This window comes from Corvus hawaiiensis, chromosome 13 (genome assembly GCF_020740725.1).
Source record: "Corvus hawaiiensis isolate bCorHaw1 chromosome 13, bCorHaw1.pri.cur, whole genome shotgun sequence".
NCBI classification, from domain to species: domain Eukaryota; kingdom Metazoa; phylum Chordata; class Aves; order Passeriformes; family Corvidae; genus Corvus; species Corvus hawaiiensis.
The window spans coordinates 18,909,137-18,931,981 of record NC_063225.1 but is presented as its reverse complement, the minus strand read 5'-3'; the positions used below and the strand labels follow the sequence as shown (position 1 = coordinate 18,931,981).

Below are 22,845 nucleotides of genomic sequence, written 5' to 3'. Positions count from 1 at the left end.
GTGCCAATATTTAGACCACCGGCTGTGAAGCTGAATTTCCCATTTTCTTTTTGGATGTTTGATAGAGCACCTTTTATATCAAAAAGTGACTCTTCTCAGAGAGGGCCCCATAGCCCACACATATTTTGTCAAAATGTATGGAGACTCTACTAGGAGCAATCCCATCTCAGGAACTGACATATCTGACCTAGGCAAAACATCAGTCTAAAATATCTCCTTAAAACTGATTCTTCATGATTTGGGCAACAATTTTCACTGAGACAATCTTCTCTGAGGAGATGGGAGAAGGCTTTTATTACCTTTGTCTCCTGTAATTAAGACTGAGAACCAGCAAAATACTTAAACATCATGATTCCAAATACTTGTATTTCAATGCTAAAACACTTAGTGTATGCTTAAATACCGTGCTGGATCAGGACTTGAGCACACTTCTGTGTACCCAGTTTATCAGTGCAAAAGAGCCAGAAAAATCCCTCCACTTTCTGAGCACTCTCATAAAATCCCTGTTTATAATGTCAGTCCAGACAGGACTACTGCTGTCCCTTCTCTTATCCAATACTGATCTACTGGGCCAAAACTCTAGTTCTCTGCTTTCTAAGACTGTGTTTGTATTGTCTGTTTGCACTAGACTAGTGAATGCTGTGCTGGCCAACACTCACATACTTTTACTACCACCTTACTTGGTGTTCAAACCCCTATGATACAGCTTTTGCTGTTAAACTGCCAGTTAGGGACTTGTACCACTCCCATACACTCCATCTGTGATCACTGAATGTCACAGGAACATCCAGTGGTGGCACTCAAATTGAAAATATCCCAGTTATTTTTATGATGACTGTAGCACTTCAAACAATTACCTGCTAAATCTCTGCCATTAAACAACATGCTAACTAAGACTAATAAACGAGAGCTAGTGACTGCCCTTCATGGAATCTGGTGCTGCCTTGCAAGGGCGTAAAAGATCACTCTCTTCCTGACCTCAGAAGTTTAGGGGTCAGTGAGTAATTGTTTTCATGCAGGATCAGCTCTGGCCTAGGTGTCATTACAGAGATGTGCATGACTTCCCTCCATTAGGCAGCATCAAGAGCTGTAGCTAAGTGGGTCACAGATGCAAATAGAGCTCAGTGCAGCTGCTTAAACTCATTGTTCTCTTTCAGCTGAGCACAGAAAGCACTGACTCCTGTGCACTACAAAAGCCTCTTCACTAGCACTTGTCAAACATCATACGATGAACACGTTTAGGGTTCCTCACCCTTAGTACCTCTGAATCTACCCTCAAGGGCCAAGACACCACAACGAAAATTGCACTCTCAGTATTTTCAATGCATCAATCTCTGCAAGCAAACCTTCCCACAAGAGTTTCCCAACATGTTTTTTGAGAATTTGCACTTCAGTGTGGAAGGGACGCTTGCATTTTAAACAGCATTTCAAAACCACCAAACTGGAAAAATCAAAAAGCACAGGGTTCCAGGTGTCACTTCATAAATTAACTCAAATATCAAAAGTGTCAAAGGAAAGGTTTTCTTGCCACAGAAAACACAAAGAACTGAAGATTTCCTGGTATTACAGCATCCAAATTCCAGTACAGCGTTATGTGATCTCAGCAACAATCCTCCAGTCACAGCAGTTGATCTGAAGTTCACTGAAATCAGGAGTTTTCTTCCTCTTTTTTTTTTTTTTTTTTTTGGTTCTATGTCTGACTTAGAAAGCTTGAAACCCAGAAGACAATTACCTTACATACAAAATCTCTTATTTCCTCATGCCACGCTTCCGCTAATGTCAGTAACACATCACTAAACATAGGTGGACCAAAGCAGTCAAACAATCACCTCATCACACATCTGATTTTTTTTTCATTATATGAAACACCCATCACTGATACAATGTCAAATGTGAATGAAGTACTTATGATGGGAACTCAAGAAAGTGTCCAGCATTTTATATGAGGTATTTATGGAACCAACTCAGTAGAGACTTGAACATGTGTTCAGGACCTAGTAAAATCTATGAGACATGAACACATGGTCTTGCTGTGCAGAAATAGGATGTTGAATCACCACTGTAAAATGGGCTTTCACAGCCAGCAACGACACAGTGATTTAACCAACTTGTATGGTTTGAGTCAAGCATCCCATCCAGAGGTAGCTGAACATAATGTTTTATGATGTGCCATACTTAGTCTTCCTCCCTCTGACTTCCATGGGAGCCAGAGCTTGCAGAGCACTGGCATTTATCCTCCAGCACAACTCCTCTGTGTAAGGTTAATACCATCAATTTGATTCACAGGGGTTTGTGAGCCAGACAGGCAAACTGAAGAAGAAGAAAAAGCCTCTCTCACAAGGAGACAAGAACACGAAAGAGGTTGCTCAGCAAAGTCATCAAAGCAAACAGCATGAATGAGACAGTGTTGATGAAGACAGAAGAGGCATTGAAGGCTGCAATAACAAAGCAGGGCAGTGACATGAAGATAAGTGGCAAAGTAATTGTCTGCTTGAGCCAAGTGTATCCATACAGTCCGTCTGCCAGCAACCCATGCAAATGGACACCAGAAGATCTAAGTACGTATTTATGTAAGTATATTCCAAATGGTGACACAAAAATACATAGGAACAAATAGTTAGTAAACACAACTACAACTTTTTGAGAGTATCTGAGCTAATTATTATGAACATTCTTTGCATCTACTGCAAATGAACGAAGAGCTTTCTTCATGGGTTTTCTTACTAATTATTCTAAAAAGCTAGAGTTGTGTCCTCTACATTTGATCCTCTAAAAGTTTTTAATATAAAAAAGAGTCTGGATGTTACAAAGGTGCCATATTGACAGGCCAGTTTTAGCAGCTAAGTGGATTATCAATTTATAAAGAGAGTCCCTAAAAAGAACAAGCTTAATAATGTTTTACAGTAGAGCAAATAACATATCCAGAGACTGGATCTACAGTGCTTTCAGTGCATCCTTAGTGAATTGTAAATAGTTTGGTCAGGCAGAGAATGTCCCATAGCAGGTGAAGGAAAACCCCTTCCCTCCTGTCTGTCTCCCAGTTCAGCAACCTATTCAAGTCTTTGTCTGTATGGATCAGAAAAAGGAAAAAAAAGGTGCTCTCTCTTGTCTTCTTTACTACCACTCATCATAACCTCACATGCCTGAGATGCAAGTAGAGCCAGCATTCTGCGTAAAGTGCAGGGGATCCTTGATGCCTTCCTCCTCCTGCTTTGTGAGAACAGCATCTCACTCTGCACAGGCAGTGACTGCAGACATTCACTGGCACTTGAAGATTGAACAGCCCTTGGCTGAGGGTTGGCACAGAAGAGCCTTCCATTACACATTATGTATGGATACCAAAATAAAAAGAACACAATCAGGCTTAGAAGAGTGCCTTAGATTAGGTGGTGAATACTTAGTTGCTCACAACTAAACAGCCAATTATTAACTGACAGCCAAAAGTGTTTTCCTAGAGCTCAGGTAGTTCAGTTTTGGTGCATAAGGTCATCAGGTCATCCCCAGCTGTCTCATATATCTGAAGCCACAAAAGCAAGGGACATACATTAATTTTGGTAAAACATGTAAAATTCATCATCCTGGAGAGAAAAGTTTTACTGCTAGACTTGATGTATGGGTTGAAACTTGTGCTTTCTGTAAGTCAGTCCCAACTACATGCATGATGTTTTAAAGGGCCTTGTTTCAACCCTGATGAAAGAGCATCAGATGTTTATTTTATCATAGTCGCATTCTATATGGTCATTCAACATTTTAGGCTCATGTTAAGGTCTGAGAAATTCTCTCTGATCAACCTCTTGCTCCTTAAAAAAAAAGAAAGCTGTGAGGGAGAATAAAATAAAGAATAAAATACGATAATTCTGATTAAGTTAATAAATGAAGGAAGAACTGAAGTTTTTCACAAAGAGAAAGAGAAGATAGGTAGAAAATAATGTCTGGGTTCATTTATCATCAAGACCAATTGTTAGAAAATCTCTCATGAAGAACAATGAGTTTTGCTGGTTTTTGCTTATTTTTTTATTTCTTTCAAAACAACAGTGCTCTGAAAGGTTCTCTTTGACCTATACATGCCATTAGGAGGAGGTTAAAAGGTCTGTAATTACATCTAACCATTCTGGCTTCTCTGCAGGTGACACTGGGGATGAGGTTCCTTCCATGGGGAAGCAAGCCTAGCTTTTAGGATTTATTTGTTTAATTAACTGTTTCATTTTCTTCTTTTCTTCCTAGAAGCAGCTGCTCATTCACTCCAATCTCACTGCCCACCTTATCCATTCCAAAGGAACCCGATCCATTCTGAAGGAAAGTACTCTCCAGGCCAAGCTTTCCCGTGACTAGAACCCCACCAGGACACCTTGAGCTGGAACTGCATACGGTCAGCCAGAGAAAGATTTCCTTCTGCAAGTGCTAAGTATTATTTTCATTCCTGTTAGGCCAAGTCTCTGGCAGTTTTGAGTTTCCTTTCCATTTTTGTCTGTCCCAAGTACTTTTCCTTGCTTGTTGAATGAATACATTGAAATACTTCCTTTCTTGTTAGCAAAACAATTTAGTATTTAAGTGTAAACTTGAAGCAATGTCATTGTGTAGGTACACACTGAGCTAGAGCACATAGCAAGAGGCTGAGAAACTGGTTTCATTCTTCCATCTACCACTGACTAAATTCATCACCTTACTTCAGATTTCACCCATCTGTGAAATGGGATAATAATCCTTTCTTAACTCATAGGGCAAGAATGTCATTAATATTTGGACTTGGCTTCTTGATTCTTGAAGAAGAGATTTTCCATTATATCATTTCCCTGTTTTGGCCAGCCCTTGGACTACAGATGTGACTGTAGTTCCAATTCTGTATCCTATAAAGTGTGGTGACTGGGTTTGGTGCCATCACTTGCTGCAATGCCTTTACAAAGGATGTTTTTGGAAATAAGACAGGAGCTTTTTTAAAGCAAAGCTTTGATTTGAAACTCTTCAAACTTCAGGAAGGTTTATACTCGACTTCAAATCCCAATTCAGCTGCCTGGAACCATCAAAAAGAAGCTTATCAGTGAAAAAGCATATGAAGTTGCAAGAAAAGGGAAGGGGACAGTAGCTGACAAAAAGATATAACAAAGAAATAAATGAGCAGAGGAAAACCAACAAAAGCTGAAAGTTCATCAAATCTGCATGCAAGGAACCGGAGTTGTTTCAAAAGTGGAACTGAAGGCTGTATTAGGATTTGATTTTCTGTGGCTCTTGTCTTTTGCCTCAACTGCCCCAATGCTAATGCACTACAATGCTGACACATGCTATACAAAAAAGGTGTAGGTACTCTGAGTGACTTGATGGAGTAGACAGAGATCTGAAATGCATGAGCAAACACTGCAAACGCCATTCCAATTCACTCCCAGGAACACAGTCCCTTAATGATTTCCTAGAGACACAGTATGCAACATAAGCAGAGGATTCTTTGCTCCTGCCACAACTGTTCAGAGTCCCCAGACACAGAAGGAAGTGAAATGATCAATTTTTCATTATGAATGCCAACCTCCTGGAAAGAGGATGGAGATGCTCTTGCTGCTGCTGCCCCACAATGGCAGATGGTATATACTTACATACATATATATACACACATATGTGTAAATCTGCACACAGGCTCTGTGCTCTGTCACAAGTCGCCCTTTGTTTCTGCAGCACCTGTGGGTGACTGATCCTACACTGAACCCCAAGATGGAAAAACAAACCCAAAATTGATGGATCAGTCCTGAATGGAGCCTGGAATTGAATCCAGCTCTCTGCAGGTACAGTTGTATTACACAGTCCCTTTTCTAAACTGTCATGGCCTGACATTAGTAACCACAAAAATACATATTCCTGTATTATCCACTTTGGCAAACACCACCACATAACTTAAGTATAATTCTCATCTTCCTCAAACTCACAAGCAAATGAATTATTTGGTGTGGAGCAGGGAGAGGAGTTGACATGTCTGGCATTTGAATGCTGCAGTGTTCATGTACCTGCAGACCTGGAGCTCCCAGTTAATTATCTAGCCTTCCCGTTTTATGGAAGTTCATGCATCTTCAAGACCTTAACGAATCCAGGCTTACTTGGCATTCGTCTTGTGTGCGAGGCTGGTGTTGAACTGTGAATGCTGATCTGAACTGGGATTGTAGTAATCTGAACTGGGATTGTAGTAACCGGCCACAATGGCACTCAGCCTGTGTTTTTAAATTGTCTTTCTCTCAATGTGTTCTCTGCAACTGAACTTTGGGCTGGGAAATGCCTTTTGCGATGTTTATGTGGCATCCAAAGCCTTGACCTAATTCACTTCTATGTGTAAGCACAAAATGAGGGTGATCATAATGGGTTTTAATACGTCAGGTTTCTTCCCTGTAACATTGTTTTAAAAACTGTCATTTGAACCCAGAGACACTCCTACGGCATTGTTGTCATTAGGGCTGAAATATCCATACAGACACAGTGCTCCAGAACAAGGACAGACATACAGAAACCTGCTCTCAGTTACTATTCCACAGAGGCAATTTATCTGTAAATCAAACATGTGGCACACTTTGCTTCAGATTGTCCTCTTGATGCACCAAAACAGCATCTAATCAGCTTTCACTCTAACAAATACAGATGTGTGTCATAAGTAATGTAGGAAATAACCCACAATCTCACTCTGCACTCTCACAGGAGAACAATAACAATCTTTTGCCATGAAAGCCTAAGGTGATCAGTGTACAGAGTAAATACCAGTGCACAGAGAGAACTTTGCATGATACAAAACCTCTGGAGGGATTAGAAACACTTTGTCTGTCAAAGACTATGTTACAATACTGCAGCACTCTATAAAGAACTGCAAAACAAAGCTTGATTATTTGAACATAAGGTGAAAGTATTACATTTTAAGTGCAAATTTAAATGGAAGAATTCTTAGAAGAATCCTGGCAAGAAACAGAAATAGAACAACGTCTTTTATTGTGGAAAATGTTTACCGTTGTGTCATTAGTAACGAGAAAATAAGGATTTCTGAAATTTAAGACATTAAAGCCATATGCCTTAAAATCTTCTCAAAACTCAACCTAATCAGAGAACTAAGGATTCTGTAATTATATGTAAAAGTCTGTAATTATGTGTAAGAGTTTTACCCAGATTTTCATTCTTGACTGCAGAACTGTGTTAAGACACATTCAGAATTCCTGTTTTGGTTGTTACTCTGCTTACTCAGACAAGTTCTATTGATCTCAAAGAGCTTTGTGTACACATAAAAACTGATTAAGAGCTGTGAAAGACCAGTGATCCTTTGTCTTTAATTTTAAGCCTCAGGGAATCTGATTTATTCTCCTGAACTTTAATTCTGACATTTTTTCCGCTTCTAACTCAAGCAGAGGCAGCAACTTGAAAAAATTCAGCTTCCAAAACAAAAGTCATACCTTTTTTTCCTGGTCTGACACAGATGATCAGTAGGGAAACTTCCTTTCTGGAGCACAAGGAGTGGCTGAGGGACCTGTGGGGACTCAGCCTGGAGGATGCTCAGGGGGGACCTTCTCACTCTCTATAACTCCCTGACAGGAGGATGTAGCCAGGTGAGGCTCAGGCTCTTCTCCCATAAACAAGTGACAGGACCAGAGGAAACAGCCTCAAGTTGCGTCAAGAGAGGCACAGGCTGGACATCAGGAAGAATTTCTTCACAGAAAGGGTGGTCAGGCATTGAAATGAGCTGCCTAGGGAGGTCATGGAGTCACTATCCCCGAAGTGTTCAAGAAATGACTGGATGTGGCACTTTGTGGTCTGGCTTAGTTGACAAGGCGGTGAACTAAGGTTGGGCTTTATGATCTTGGAGGTCCTTTCCAACCTTAATGATTCTGTGATTCTGTGAAGTTAAAGCCTTCTGTGCCGTGGTGAGAGCCATGGGCAGTGCTGCAGCCCCAGGAGCGTGGGGTCGGTCCGTGCTGTGCTCAGCCTGCCCCTTGCCCCCTCCACACCTCAGACAACAGGCAGCCAGCTCAGCCTTCCGTCAGGAGCTTCCTACACGGCTGGGCAGGCGGACTTGAACGCACCCCTCAGTCCTTGGTGTGTCCCACAGCTTACACCATCCCTGCCATCGCAGCACCGCAGGGCATCACTGGCAATGGTATCACACAGCGAAGACGCTGAGGGCTTCTGACAGCGGCGGCGCCAGCCCCGCGCCTGGGGCTCCTGTGGGTGAGCGGGACGGATGAGTGAGAGGCGGCCATGAAGATGTAAGCTGTGGGACACAACTGCGGGACGCGGGGCCGGGGACTCAGCCCCGCTGTCCCTGAGGGCGCTGAGGGTCAGGACGCGAGGCCGGGGAACTCAGCCCCGCTGTCCCTGAGGGCGCTGAGGGTCAGGACGCGAGGCCGGGGAACTCAGCCCCGCTGTCCCTGAGGGCGCTGAGGGTCAGGACGCGAGGCCGGGGGACTCAGCCCCGCTGTCCTTGAGGGCGCTGAGGGTCAGGACGCGAGGCCGGGGGACTCAGCCCCGCTGTCCCTGAGGGCGCTGAGGGTCAGGACGCGAGGCCGGGGGACTCAGCCCCGCTGTCCCTGAGGGCGCTGAGGGTCAGGACGCGAGGCCGGGGACTCAGCCCCGCTGTCCCTGAGGGCGCTGAGGGTCAGGACGCGAGGCCGGGGAACTCAGCCCCGCTGTCCCTGAGGGCGCTGCAGGCGTCGCGCGCCGTTCCCGCCGGCGGGATGTGTCCGCCTGGGCCTCCCGGCCACAGGGCGGCGGTAGAGGGCGCGGGAGCCGGCGGGCACTGGGGAGTGGCGCTCTCGGTGGTCACTGAGGTCATCAAGGCGCGACGGCGGCAGGAGCTGTGTCCGGCTTTTTCCAGAGCGCTCCCGTCGGGATCGTTTTCAGAAAGACATGACCACACAGGTAATTAAAAACAGCGTTAGCTAGGCTAACTGCTGGCTTGAGGTATATATATATATATATATATATATATGTGTATATATATCTATAGGGTGCTGATGTGTAATATTAATTATTTTTTCTTTTTAGTACGGTATTCTCTTCAAGCAAGAGCAAGGTGAGCAAACGCTAACGGGTATTGAGCAATGTCGGTGTTCTGGGATGATGTAAATTTGATAATGGCAGGTATCCGTGTGAGGAGACCTGATTATGTTTATATTAGGCATAAATCTGAGTAACTCAGAGGTAGCTGTGCTGCTTTTTCAGCAGTGACGTTGGTCACACAACACATTGCATGTTTTGGAGCAAAGAAAACAGTGACAAGGCTCTCGAAGCACTCAATAGAACGGAGGAGCAGGGGGGTCTATTGCCAGCATTGCAGTTAGCCATTTCAGCATTACCAAAACTGATTGTGGTCTTCTATCAAAAGAAAATATTTAATTCCTGTGCTTATATTCTCTTTTAGCTCACGATGATGCCATCTGGTCAGTTGCCTGGGGAAAAAATAAAAATGATGGTTCTGAAACAGTGATCTCTGGTTCTTTGGATGATCTGGTGAAGGTCTGGAAGTGGTAAGTGTTCCATGTTAACCTGTTTTAGGCCTTGGAAGTAGTCAGCGTGGAGCAGTCTTGAATTTCCACCATCTGCAGGGATGTTAGAAGTTGCCTCACAGGAGGGGTAGCCTGGCACACAGAGGTGCTTCTTTGAGCAAGCTTATCTCCAGTGGTGTGTGCTTTCTCTTGGAGTGGTGGCATTCTGGTGTGCTTTCATTTCCAAAGAATGAGAATCCTTTTGAAAATGCATGTCAGAGAATACTTGATGTATTTCTAAACCAAAGAATGAGAAATGCATCTTTTGATGACACAATGCCCTTGGAGATGTGTATTGTGAAAGCAGTAATGGGAATAGTGGAAAAGAAGAAAAGACATCTTCCTTTTTTATTGAAAAAGAAAAATCCTGATAATTCTTACGGAAGTGTGCTTTTGCAAAGAAGTTATTCTGTCTCTTAGGCAAAGCAGTGTGAAGGATGTGCTTCACTTCAGTGACAGGTTAGCTTGGCTGTGGTGGCTGTGAAAATGTCAATCATGGCACTTTGTGCTGAGCTCACAGGTGAACATCAGCTCTGTGAGCACCCATAGACTGGTGTGTGATGGACATTTTTTGGTGGGATGAAGTACCTGCTTTGCAGGAATATGGTAAATGATTGATTTGTCAGTTCTTTGAGTACAGAGAGTTTGTGTGTAGCCCTTCACATTTCAAGGGTGGACTTGGATTGCCTTGTGTTGATCAAGTGGAGGAATGTGGATTGTTTGTTTTGTGTGAGGTTGAGGATGGTTCAGTACCCCCAGCTGTTCCTAATGAGGCTTTTCTTTCTCTTGCACCAAAGGAATGATGAAAAGCTGGATCTGCAGTGGACTTTGGAGGGTCACCAGCTGGGGGTGGTGTCTGTGGACATCAGCCACACGGGCGCCATTGCAGCATCCAGCTCCCTGGACGCCCACATTCGCCTCTGGGATTTAGAGACTGGCAAACAGATCAAGTCCATAGATGCTGGTCCTGGTAAGATACCAGTGCTGAGCTGGCTCTGCATGAGAACAATGCTTACTCTTCCTGGCAAATACTGAACAGTGGGGGAGTGGGGTATATGAGGGGATTAAGGTGTTTGGGGGCTTTAATCTTTCTCTATTTGCAGAAATCATAGTGGTTTTATGAACTCAAGACAAAGCAGCATCAGACAATTTTGCATTTATTTTTACAGGCTATTTGTGCTTTCTCAGGTACACATAGATTGGCTTTTTGCTGTATGCATAAAGCAGAATGGAAACCAGCTTGCTCTTACACATGTATTGATAAAAGGATATTTGGAAGAAAGAATTCAGGTGCTTATTCAGATTGATTTACAAAGAAACTGAACATTCTTCATCACACTGCAATGAATTTGAGTCATGCATGTGATCCTTTTTTATCCAGCACGTCCAATCCTGAGTGAGCAAGTTAAAACAGTTATCAATGTTAACAATGCTAATATTTTCCAAGATGGAATTAGGCTCCAAGGGCCTAAGGTCTTATTCCAAATATTTCATGAGTACATTGGAAGTCACAAATTTAAGAACAGTCTTGCAGTGTTTTAAGCAATTAATATTAAGCTTATAGAAAAAAACCTGTGAATTACATCCTGCCAGATAAATACATTGCACTGCTATAAAAAACAGTGGGTTTTTACATTCAGTTGCGGGAATGTTATCTGTGTTATGTTTGTATATCTGCATTTCTCCTGCATCTTCTATGCTTTGCTATGTGTTGCTTTTTTCAGTAGTTTCAATCTTTTGGTACTAGGAGAAAAGTAAGAATTTAGGCTTAACTGATGCAGTCTTAAATTCTAAATTTATTGTTACAGGAGGGCCTCATAAGATCAAGGTCTTACTAGAAAATGTAATCTTTTACTAAGTGTAAGTAAATGGCTCAAGATATGCTCCATTAATTACATAGAAGGGGTAATGTGATAAGCTTGTACAGTCTTAGAGGGTTAAATGTCTGAACAGATGCATACAGAACTGACACTGTTGAATAAGAACTAGAAACAGGATCCAGCTAACTGGTTTTTTCTTTTTAATACAGTTGATGCTTGGTCCCTGGCTTTTTCACCTGATTCCCAGTACCTTGCAACAGGAAGTCATGTGGGGAAAGTAAATATTTTTGGTGTTGAAACTGGAAAGAAAGAATATTCTCTGGACACCAGAGGAAAGTTCATCCTTAGCATTGCATATGTAAGAAGCACAATTGATAATTTCTTATGAGAAATTGCTACTGCTGTAATGTTGTAAATAGGTATTTTTGTTTCCATCTATCAGTTTATCTCTACAATAATACTAAGTGACAGCTGTAGGTCCAAATACAAATTGTGTGACGTTTCCCCCATGCACATCTGGAAAATACATTTTAATCTTGCTTATAGTCTTCAGGATTTTTGGAGTCCAGGTATCTTGCATAGATCATTACTTGTGAAAAGTTGGCAAGGGAATGTCAGGGGTTACACAGCATAAATGCACACAGATGTTGAATCACACTTCTTGTGTTTTATTACAGAGTCCAGATGGAAAATACTTGGCCAGTGGAGCAATAGATGGCATTATCAATATTTTTGATATTGCAACTGGAAAACTTCTGCATACGCTAGAAGGTATGGTTTGGTTATTTGCAACACCCAAATTCTGGCCTCATTTCTGACAAAATCAAAGGATATAATGCAAGTCAGAATAAGCTACAACAGCCCTGGCATCAGTGAGTTGACATTTTTGTCCATTAGACAGTATTTAGTTATTTAGCGTGCTCTAACCTAAACCACTTAAAATATTAGAGGCAAACCGTAAACTCAGGCTTGCATCATAAATGCCTTTTTTCAAAAGATCCAGTCAGTAATGCTTAACTAAATTCTTAAATAGTAGTTCCATGTATTGCAGAAAGTACAAGGGAATGAAGCTAAACCAAATGTGGGCTGCCATGCATATGGTTTTTCTTTTTCTTATGGTATCTGTTCTATAGCAATTTATTGCTGTTTTAAAAAATAACTGAACATTTTATGTTGTAGAACGCATGCATTTTCCTAACAGATATATGGGCTTTTAATGCTCTTGCAGTTTCTGCCCAATTGTAACCAAAACCCCAACAACTTAAATATGCAATCATACTATAAAGTAGGACATAATTTCTAATAAAGATCCACAGCTGAAAAAAATACGATACTCTTTGTGTTGCAGACATGTCTTAACATTCAAAATTGAGAATTGCTGTCCGTTTCCATTTTCTGTTGTGGGAAGAAGCCTCTAGAGAGGAAGAGGCTTCAGAGGCTGCTCTCTTTGAGCAGGGAGTGCTGTTGTGGTATAGCTTGCCAAACACTGGCATTAGCCAGAGTAATAGCACGTCCTAATCTGTGTCCCTGTGCCTTGCAGGCCATGCGATGCCCATCCGCTCGCTGACGTTCTCCCCAGACTCCCAATTACTCGTCACCGCGTCCGATGACGGCTACATCAAAATCTACGACGTGTGAGTGGGGACTCTGCCAGCCATGCTGGCAGGAGAACACCTGTTTAGAGAGGCTGATACTGTTAAAAATAGATCAGACCCTCTGCTCTCTAGAATTCCTTTCAGCTTTTGGTGACTTTTTATATAATAAATCATAAAATACTACATCCTTAGATAGTTTTTTAAAGTGTATAGGTAGAAGACAGCTGCAACTTGAAAACAAATTACTTTCCTCATATTTGCCTGTAAGCAACAAGCTAATTGTTCTGTGTATCTTTCCTGTGAGCTTGTATTCACCCTTCCTAAACATCTGTTCTGTACATAAGAAATTATATTTATGACCTATTTCTGTTGCATCTTGCAATACCTTGGAAGACCCTGGGGAGGAAAAGGCCCTGCTTCAATGGTCTTCACTCCCCTAAACCTGCATTGTTTTGACTTTGGTGAAACTATTTTGTCCTCCAGTGTATCTTCTTAGTGACTTACTCTTATGTTAACTATTTGAAATGGAAAAAACATAATCTGCTGTAAGACCAGTTCAGGTTGGGTGAACAAATGTCCAGAAGTCACGTTCCATTGAATCATTCTTGATTGCACTAGCTAGAGTATACTCCTGTTGCTTTTTCCCTGGAATTCACAAAGCAAATGTTAACATGCATTCTTTCCACAGGCAACATGCAAACTTGGCTGGCACATTAAGTGGTCATGGATCCTGGGTTTTAAACGTAGCATTTTGTCCTGATGATACCCATTTTGTTTCCAGGTATTGAGGATTTTTAATTGTTTGTGATTACTGAAGAAAAAAAAATTATAAGGGAAGATGGATCATAAAAATTAAATGTGTACAAATTAATTGCAGTGGGATCTATAATGAAATAACATAAAATTTAAAGCTCAAGAGCCAATCTGTGATGTGATACCAGCTGTAGTGAGAGCATTCTACAGAGTAAGTCATCTCACTGCACTGTAGTTCCTGACAAGTGAAAAACACCTAAGAGAAGGGCAGTTTGATTCTAAATAGCTGAAAAATTGCTGTTGAATCAAGAAGTACAACCTAATCTAGTAGTACATTAATCTACTTGAACTTTAGTATTTATTCTTAAAACAGCTGAGGCAGTTGGGGGACCAAGTATATGTAACAGGAATTTCCTTATCCAAAGAACTTGCCCGAAAGAATTTTTTGGCCAAAATGCGGGTCTTTATTTTCACATTGCAGATGTTGGAACAGTAAATTTCTTTTAAAGGTAATGGAACCTGGCAGAAGATGCAGTCCTTTGCTACTTCATCCCTGTATTTGATGGGTGAAAGAAGGTTTCTTGTGTCTACCATATGAGACCTTTTAGTGTTTGCATTAAACTTTAGTTAATCTATTAATTTAAACATTGATCAGTATTATTTTTCTTCCAGTTCATCTGATAAAAGTGTAAAAGTTTGGGATGCTGGAACGAGAACCTGTGTCCATACCTTCTTTGACCACCAAGATCAGGTATGGCTGCTATTCCCTAAGTCACCATGTTCCCAGGAGAGCTTGTGTAGTTGTGCACATTTGTGTGTCACCTTGGCGCTGCAGCTCCAGCCTTGCAGTAATGCAGTAACTTTAGCTTGCTGTAATGACATTTTAGAAGTTGTTTGTGGTTATTTGGCACTTAATATTGAACTAGTATTCCCAAGTGTATATGCTGATCTCTTCCAAGTAATTAACATTTTTCAGGCTCAAATAAAGGCAAGCCTGAGTGGCCAAAATCTTACCAGACTCTGTTAGCTTTGTCTCTGGTCTTACTTATTTCTGTCACTTACACAGCATATGCATGTGTAAGGGTGGAAATACTTATCTAAAAGGATGGAATTACCTAAACAGATGCTTGAAAGCAGCCTTGAAACTTGGGACTTTTTCCTCCTCCACTGTCTGTAATACTGTGGTTTTTGTATTTATTGCTGAGTGCTAGCTACTTGTGAGGGAAGGAGTTAGGTTTCTACCTATTTACTCTTTGTCCAAACATCAGGTGATAAATAGAACAATATTATATTTTAATGGATCACTGAGTAAGAAACAAAGGCTATTCTTCTAGATTTTATTTGAACTCTTTCTTCTGTAGTACTGTTTTGCTGGTAACCTTCTTTTCAGTTACCTACGGGTATGAGGGTTTTAATACTGAAGTACCAAGTGGGATTTGATTTCCCCTGTTGTTTTAGCTGTTACCTATAATCTCATTAAGTCTGTGGCAAACAGAGATGTATCAGTTATTGGGAATGCTGGGTTTTGGTATTAATGCAAAATATTAATAATACAAGAATGCCCAAAACATACTGTTGTTAATATACCCATTCTGCATTTCACATTAATGTGCTGCTGGGTAGCCTTCACCCTTCCTGATGTCATTCTGATGGAGAAGGGTGTCACTTAAGAGCTTGTGTAACTGTCGTAAATCAGAGGACTGACCTGAATTTTTCTAAGTAAGCTTTGCACTGGTACGGAAATGGCTCTCTGAAAGAGCTCAAGGATAAACCAGATCATTCTTCAGTCTGTCATGATGTGTCAGTCTGCATGACAAATACCTCCTCTCTTGCTTTCCTGCACTGTAAAATACTATTTTCAGAAAGGGCTGCAGGATGGGTAAGAGTGAAAATGCTTGGGTTGATTTATGCAAACTGGGGCGAGTACTTTTCAGCCCTTACCAAGTATCTCTGGCTTGTATAATCCTGTCAGTGGGAGTGGGTGTAGGAAGTCGTCAAGCTCCTAGATGGCAGTGTCCTGCTCTGGTTCAGCAGCCTTAGCTGCTGTAAAAGCAGAAGCCATATTGCACCAGCTCTAATCAGGTGACCTTTAAAATACTCCTTCCTCTTCTCCTTGTAATAAATATGACTGCTACAAAGCTCCTTTTACTTTGTCCTCTCTCGGTAAGCTTGCGTATGTCTTATTTACAGGTTTGGGGAGTGAAATACAATGGAAGTGGGTCCAAAATTGTGTCCGTTGGTGATGACCAAGAAATTCATATTTATGACTGTCCAGTTTAAATGTCTTGATTCCAATGCTTCACTAAACTCTTGTGGCAGTTGCAAGGACTACTACTGCCCTATGTAATTTTTTAGTACGAAAAAAGCATTTCATACTGAGCTGCAAAACCAGATATGTTTATATCTAATTTTGATTTTGTTTAGCATGAGAGAAAGCCTTACTTTTTTAAAATAAAAGCTACAGCTGCAAGTCCTTGTGTCTAATTCTTGGAAAAAAGTATTTTTGGAAATATGTAGTCAGGGGTTGAAGTAACTGCTCAGTTAATCGCCCCTGCCTTTAACTGTAAATAGAGCAGAGCTGGAAAGCACAGGCCAAGGCTCACAGCAGCTTATTTTAGCAGAAGGAAAGTGACTGAGGCTGTTATAAACGTGGGAAATGACAGCCTGGCCTTGTCTTGATGTGAGCCCAGTGAGTGCATGAGGAGCACTTAAGCTGAACACCTGTTTCAACAATTGTGTGGTACATGGAGATCATGCATCATGGTTTAATTTCACTAAAGGGGACCAGTTGTTTCTAAGCCTGACTTAATACAAACACTACAAGAAAATAGGTAAAAGTGAAAAAAGCTTTAATGGTATCTGTGTGGTATCACGTGTGTTTATAAAACAGCAGCAGCATAGCCAATGCATGTGATTTTGGTTTATTCATTTTAGTTAAGGCACAAGTATACAATGCCTAGCAGGAAGTAAAAACCCTTTCTAGGGACGGCTGAAATACAAAGCTTGAGCTTCTGAAAGGTCAAACTTTTATTTGGAAGTATTTGCCTGTTGGTAACACATTAGAGGACAGCTTGTAACCTTAAGTCACACTTACACAGAGAAGCAGCTGAAGGAATGCTACTGTAAATCCACAGAACACAGGAAGAGGGCTATGAGGCAGAGAGGGGGGCATGCACAAAATGCTTCTGAAATACAAAATGAAGACAGGTAGTAGTGGTGCAACTAACACAAAGTTGATATTGAGAATAATCTTGACTAGGTAAGATGAGTCTGAGCTTAGAAAAACTTATTTAAATAAAGAGGGTTCCAGAGTGGCTTACAAAGTACAAGAGAAGCATGAGTAAAGGTGAAGTACTATTTATTAGAAGTTATTCTGCTATGTTTTATTCTATGAAATTAATTTTCCAGTATGAAAGTATTTACATAAGACACTCCATTTAGCCTCTATCAATATTGCCAAAGTCTTATAGAAATAGCATAGGTGAAATAAATTGAGAACCTTCACAGCAAGAAAAATGTATACCAACTCGGTTCTCAGCTGTATGACATTTGGTTTATATAGAAAGACTACAAGAACACAATATAAATTAGTTACAAAAAGGTGATACTGACAGCGCAGCAACTCAATTTGCTGAACACAAAAACCACAAGCAGTGGCTATTACAGCCATGCAGTTTTCATTGTGAAAATTTACATCTTAGATGACATCCACTCCCCCTTGCTTTAAGATGTCTGACATTGTACTCCTGTTCTTGGACCCTCATCATCTTCTTCATAGGCTTCTCCCACACTGTTACGGTAGGTTTGCTCATTTGGATCAAAATCTTCAAGGTCTACCTGATCCATCTCATCTGTAACCATAACATCTTCTCGTGAAGGAAGCAGAGCCTCCAGCAGAGACAGTTTCTCCCTTGGGAGCCAGTAGTGCTCTGGAAACTGGACCTACAATTTTACACATTTTTTAATGAATATTTATTCATGTGCAAACACAAGTATATTGGCTACAGAAAAGCATGCAGCTTACCAAAAATTGTATAATCAGGCTGCCTTTGTCCATTGGAGATTTGTAGACAGGCATCCCTTCATTGTAGATACACTTTAGGTCACCATGTTTTATCACTTCACCTATGGAGGCAAGAGCTGTAAGTAAGCTGATGTGATGTGACAGGCATTCAGCGCCCCACAAGGCATGGCTGTACACGAGGAGTGTTCCCATGGCACCTCAGGGAGATTGTAACCAATTCATAGAAAAGAGCTAAACCCAAGCTGTACAGAACTAAGGTCATTTAGACTATTTCTCCTGCTATAAGAGAAATCAGCTTTTCTTGGCACAGCCTTCAGGCTGAATGAACAGATAATTTAGTAGAATTTTAGATTCTTGCCTCCTAAATTTATTTTCCTGGCTTTCCACCAGCTGGGGCTGAGGTTTATTAAGACATATTTGAAAGCTTTAACTGTAACTCTGCATGCTTTAGAAAGAGTAACAACAAAGAACCAATTAAATTGACTACCTCGTGAATCTGTTGTATCATAGTTAGATAATCTGTTGTATCTGTAGTTAGGAAAAAACCCCCCAAACAGAACAATCTCCCCCAAAAATGCCAGTCCAGGCAAGTAGTTGATACAGTCTACACAGTATTAGAATTCTTTAAGACCTACCTGGCCTAGTAGATATGACAAGAACTCTGTTGTCCAGCGTTTCAATTGTCTTTCTGAAACCACATAAAGCCTCCGAGAGTTGAATTCTCATTTTTGTGATTAAGTCATGCCCTCGTCTCTGAAAAACACTGTGATCCTTTTGATCAAGCACAATTATAACATCACCAGGCTCCAAATCAGGCTCCTGGTCACCTTCTCCATGAAATACTATCTTCTGACCATCTTTCATACCTGAAGAAAAGAAACCCATTTATTCTCTACAGAACTATAGACTTTTACTAGGGAACCAGTACAAATATACAGTTCTTACCTTTATCAACATGAACTTCTATGATCTTTTTCTCTCTTACAACCTTACAGCCATTGCAGTTGTCACATCTGTCCTTTGGATTTATTCTTTCACCTTGGCCTTTGCATTCTGGACACACAGTTTGGATTTGCTGCACCATGCCAGGTCCAATCTGCTGAACTATAACTTGCATCCCTCTTCCTTTACACACAGGACATTTTTCTACTGCCCCTCTCTTTCCGCCATAACCTATGACAAAAGAGTTAAGTTGGATCTCAGTCTCAAAAAATTACAGTAGTCAGGCTGGAAGTTCAGTAATGGAATTTAGTTGCCATCACAAAACATGCCCCACAAGCTGGATGTTTCTACAAACAAAATGTTTATACAGCTTGTTGTATTAGCCTCTGCCCCACCCCCCAGTAAATCCTGGTTTCCAAGGAACTGTCAGCATACCAGATTCAAGACATAAACATTCCATTAATACTTGGAAAAGAATCTGCTTACTAAATATTTAACAGAGTACTAAGATACAAGACTTTATTAAAATTTACCTCGAATAAGTAAATTCATTAGGGAATACTTAATAACTGTAAAATTAGTAACATAACACAAGCTAGACTTCCACCCACAGCAATTTAAAAAGTTTTACAGAATAGACATTTACATCCAAGTTCTGGGTGAAGATAGTTTTAATTTAGGTACCCCTAACAGTAACTCACAGTGAGTTTTAGTCTGCCATTAGAACAATCACTTTGTAACATTGTGGTCGAGAGACTTATTCTTGGACAAGCATTAAGTAGAACTAAATAACCCTGGCAGACTTTCAGGAATCAGGCAAAGAAAAAGGAGAGAGAAAAGTAAGAAAGCCTTCAGACTTTTTTCTCAGCCCAGACAATCCACACAAACACACACAAAAAACTTGAAGAGGGGTTTGAAACCACTACTTGTTTTTTACCTTCACACTTTCCACAAATGACATTCTTTTGCAGTGCCAGTTTCCTTGTAATACCATTATATAGGTCTTCAAGAGATACACCTAACTGGTGCACAACATTTTTGCCTTTAAAAAAAAAACAAAAGGGAAATATTAGTACTTGTTCAGCTGTTGTGAAGACAAATGTTCATGCACAGTCTCAATGAAGAAATGCAGAGTTCATTCCAAACTTTGAACACAACTCAGCCCCCTTAAAAGAATATGCAGTTCCATCAGCTTCCACTAAGCTCCACCCATTTATGTCCAAACATAAAAGCTGAGCTGTAATTAGGCAAAGCATCATTAAAGCCACCCTGTCCCTGCTCCTACTCCTAATTTTATAAGCTTAACTGAAACAGCAAGATACAAGGACACTACCAGCTTCAGCTCTGTTGATTTAGAAGTTGCTATTATGCCTGCGTATGAATTTCCATGCCACTTCATATTATAATTTCAATGATTTTACAGCAAGTTACTATTTGCTCCTTTAACAGGCACTGGGCATGGAAAAGACAAAAATCATACTGTGCTTTGGCAGCACACTGCACTCAGTTTCGCATTATTTCTCCCAAATATTTTCATGAGATTTAAAATTATTGAAGTTTAAGTTGATGGTGTCCTTTGAAGCAAGTTACCCAAAAGCGTATGAGCAAGTGAGGCACAGATTTGGAAAACAGGTAACTTAAACAGGTCTAATTCAACTGCTGACTTACTAACGTTTCCCCCTCCCCTACAGGCTACCCAGTCCCCCTTCAACAAAAAATAAACAGAACTTAGCAGAAAGATGGCTATGGCTAAGTCATGTTATCTACTTTATTAGAATCTTAATGCTAGAGTAACTAGAAAAATCATAGTTTACTTATTCTATTGTTGCAACAAGTAATATCCACACTATGTGCACTTAGCAGAACAGCAGTACCATAGCACAGGTGTTTTATGCTTAAGTGCATGGTTAGAGTTTCTAGAACTTGTTTAGAACTGTGTACCTCTTCTCTCTCTATTCATTCGGCCTCCACCACCAAAGAACATGTCAAAGATGTCCATGGGTGAAGAGAAGCTGCCGCCACTCAGGCCTCCTTCTTTAATAGCCTGCTCCCCACCCTGGTCATAGAGGTCCCTTTTCTTTGGGTCCGACAGAACTTCATATGCCTGGGATATAAGTTTAAACTAAAAAGAAAAAAGAAGCTCTGAACAACTATGACCAAGAGGAAAAGTAGCCCTCTCATATACAACTCCATCTACAGATCGAGCCACTACAGCACCCTCTTGAAGTATTTGTCTGTTTCCAAAAGGAAACTCCCTAAACAAATGGGTAACCGACTATAACAGTACACTTTTGTCCAGGAAAACCACCCCTTTCCTCCCTCTCCCCCCTCCTCCCATGTTTTAAGTGGGCTTAATTCAGAGTCACATCCACCTTACAAGTATATGCCAACTGCATTTTGTTGATTGTGGTAGTTCCAACAACCATTATAACCTCTAACAAATCCATTTAGAAAGGAATATGGTACTATCCCTGAAGTCCCCAATTGCTCATGGCCACAGCAGTGCTAGTCAGCCTAGAGCTACACAGGGATCCTCCATGCCTGCTGAGCTGGTACATCCAGCTACAACAGAGATTTATGTGACCAGACACTGGTGTTGCTTACTCATCACAAACACAAGGACTTAGATACAAATCAAAACACATACTTTAAAAAAACAATTATGGAATTTTCTTAAATAGCTATAAAGAATTTCCTATTACTAAGATTACCAACTCAACTTTTAAACATAATTTGCTATTGCTGGAATGACCACTTCCATTTTAAACTTAATTTACTCATGGCCATGTAAAGTGGTGTAAGCAAAAAAAGCAGGCCCAAAATAAAAGCAGGAAAGGTTACCGTTGACTAGGCTACTGTTTGTCTTGAGTTCTGTAAATTAGTATTCTAGAGACATAAATATGGGTCTTCTATTCCTATATTAAGGTATTTAGCAGACCAGCTTTTAGATAAACAATCCCATCATTCATGTTTTCCATAGTTCCCCAATTGCGGTGCTCGTTTATGATCCAAGCCAACACAGGGAGCAGAGCAGGTCTGTGCTGATAGCTTGTAAAATAGTTCTGTTGTAAGCAGTCCACCCATGTGCAGCCCAGTGATTCCCTGGGGATAGTTACCTCGGACATCTGCATTAGCATTTTTCTCTGAAGAAAACCCATCCAGTTCAGGAACACAAATCCATCCAGCACAACAACGCTGGCAGCTGGATCGACTACCAGCCTTTTCAACATCTGACAGCATAATGGCCACTGGAGCACTAGAAATCCTTCCAGCTTTGCCTGTTTTAACCAGCACCTTTAAGGACGATTTTTCTACTGCAACTACAGGGAAACTGGTAAGCACTACATCCAAAAACAAGAAATGCCGCATCCCCTTTGCCACAGCTGGGCCGTCAGGCCTGCTGCCAGGCTCACAGGTCTGAATAGAGATCTGGAAGTAGGGGAGCCTTCACATACTGGCACTACGCCGCAGGAAGGGCAAAGCAGAATTTAAACTACGATTGCGTGCACGCCGGATATAACAACAGCCTATCTATGGGGGGATCCGCGGTGCCCCTCGTGGGCGGCCCTGTGCCAGTTCCCGGTTCTCCCTGCAGGGCCGCCCATCCCGCGGCCCAGCAGCGCCTGCAGTGAGCCCGGCTCAGCCCCGGCCCGCCAGAAGGGCCAGACGGGGCCTGCGCCGCGCAGGGGCCGCAGGTGCCACTGGGTGCGCGGCCGCCTCACGGAGGGTGGGCGGCCCAGGGGCCCCGGCCCAGCCCCGGCCCCCAGCCCCGGCCCCCAGCCCCGCGTACCCGCTCGCCCTCGCTGGGGTTCTTGTCGGGGTGGTACTTCAGCGCCAGCTTGCGGTAGGCCCGCTTGATCTCTTCGGAGGAGGCACTGGGCTTCACCTGCAGGATGTCGTAGTACTCCGTCTCCTTCACCATGGTGGGTGCCTGTGGGAGGACGCACCGCGTTAGCGCCGCGTTATCCTTGGGTTACCCCCGCGTTACCCCGCCCGGCGCCCCGCCGGCCGCGCTTACCGCCGCGGTCCCTCCGGTGCCGCCACTGCCCGCTCACCGATCCCGGCAGCCCCGCCTCTTCCGCGGGCTTTATACGGGCCCCGGCCGAATCTTCTGGAATGACGCCGCGCGTGACGTCACGGGGCTGGAACGGTCTAGAACTGCGGCGCGTGACGTCACCGCCGGTGCGCGCGGGGGGAGGAGCCTCGGGCCGGGC

At 42.0% G+C, this 22,845-nt stretch overlaps 2 protein-coding genes across 4 annotated transcripts; one reads left to right on the top strand and one right to left on the bottom strand.

Annotated features, from left to right (window-relative positions):
• Positions 1 to 8,770: 8,770 nt before the first annotated feature.
• On the top strand, positions 8,771 to 16,135 carry WDR61 (WD repeat domain 61). 2 transcript variants are annotated; one of them, XM_048317575.1, is made up of 10 exons: positions 8,771 to 8,871; positions 8,998 to 9,025; positions 9,374 to 9,479; positions 10,295 to 10,467; positions 11,527 to 11,675; positions 11,995 to 12,088; positions 12,858 to 12,951; positions 13,601 to 13,693; positions 14,338 to 14,416; positions 15,856 to 16,135. In XM_048317575.1, the coding sequence occupies exons 1-10, from the start codon at positions 8,860 to 8,862 to the stop codon at positions 15,943 to 15,945; spliced, it is 918 nt and encodes a 305-aa protein (XP_048173532.1). In that variant the 5' UTR covers positions 8,771 to 8,859; the 3' UTR covers positions 15,946 to 16,135. The 2 variants fall into 2 exon arrangements, with proteins under 2 accessions (XP_048173532.1, XP_048173531.1); XM_048317574.1 differs by lacking the exon at positions 15,856 to 16,135 and having other exon boundaries at positions 14,338 to 15,807.
• Positions 16,136 to 16,570: 435 nt separating this feature from the next.
• DNAJA4 (DnaJ heat shock protein family (Hsp40) member A4) lies at positions 16,571 to 22,758 on the bottom strand. 2 transcript variants are annotated; one of them, XM_048317572.1, is made up of 8 exons: positions 22,650 to 22,758; positions 22,422 to 22,562; positions 20,573 to 20,753; positions 19,569 to 19,673; positions 18,635 to 18,862; positions 18,325 to 18,555; positions 17,690 to 17,790; positions 16,571 to 17,607 (listed from the first exon to the last, which is right to left on the bottom strand). In XM_048317572.1, the coding sequence occupies exons 2-8, from the start codon at positions 22,551 to 22,553 to the stop codon at positions 17,389 to 17,391; spliced, it is 1,197 nt and encodes a 398-aa protein (XP_048173529.1). In that variant the 5' UTR covers positions 22,554 to 22,562; positions 22,650 to 22,758; the 3' UTR covers positions 16,571 to 17,388. The 2 variants fall into 2 exon arrangements, with proteins under 2 accessions (XP_048173529.1, XP_048173530.1); XM_048317573.1 differs by lacking the exons at positions 20,573 to 20,753; positions 22,650 to 22,758 and having other exon boundaries at positions 22,422 to 22,503.
• Between the last annotated feature and the right edge of the window lie 87 nt (positions 22,759 to 22,845).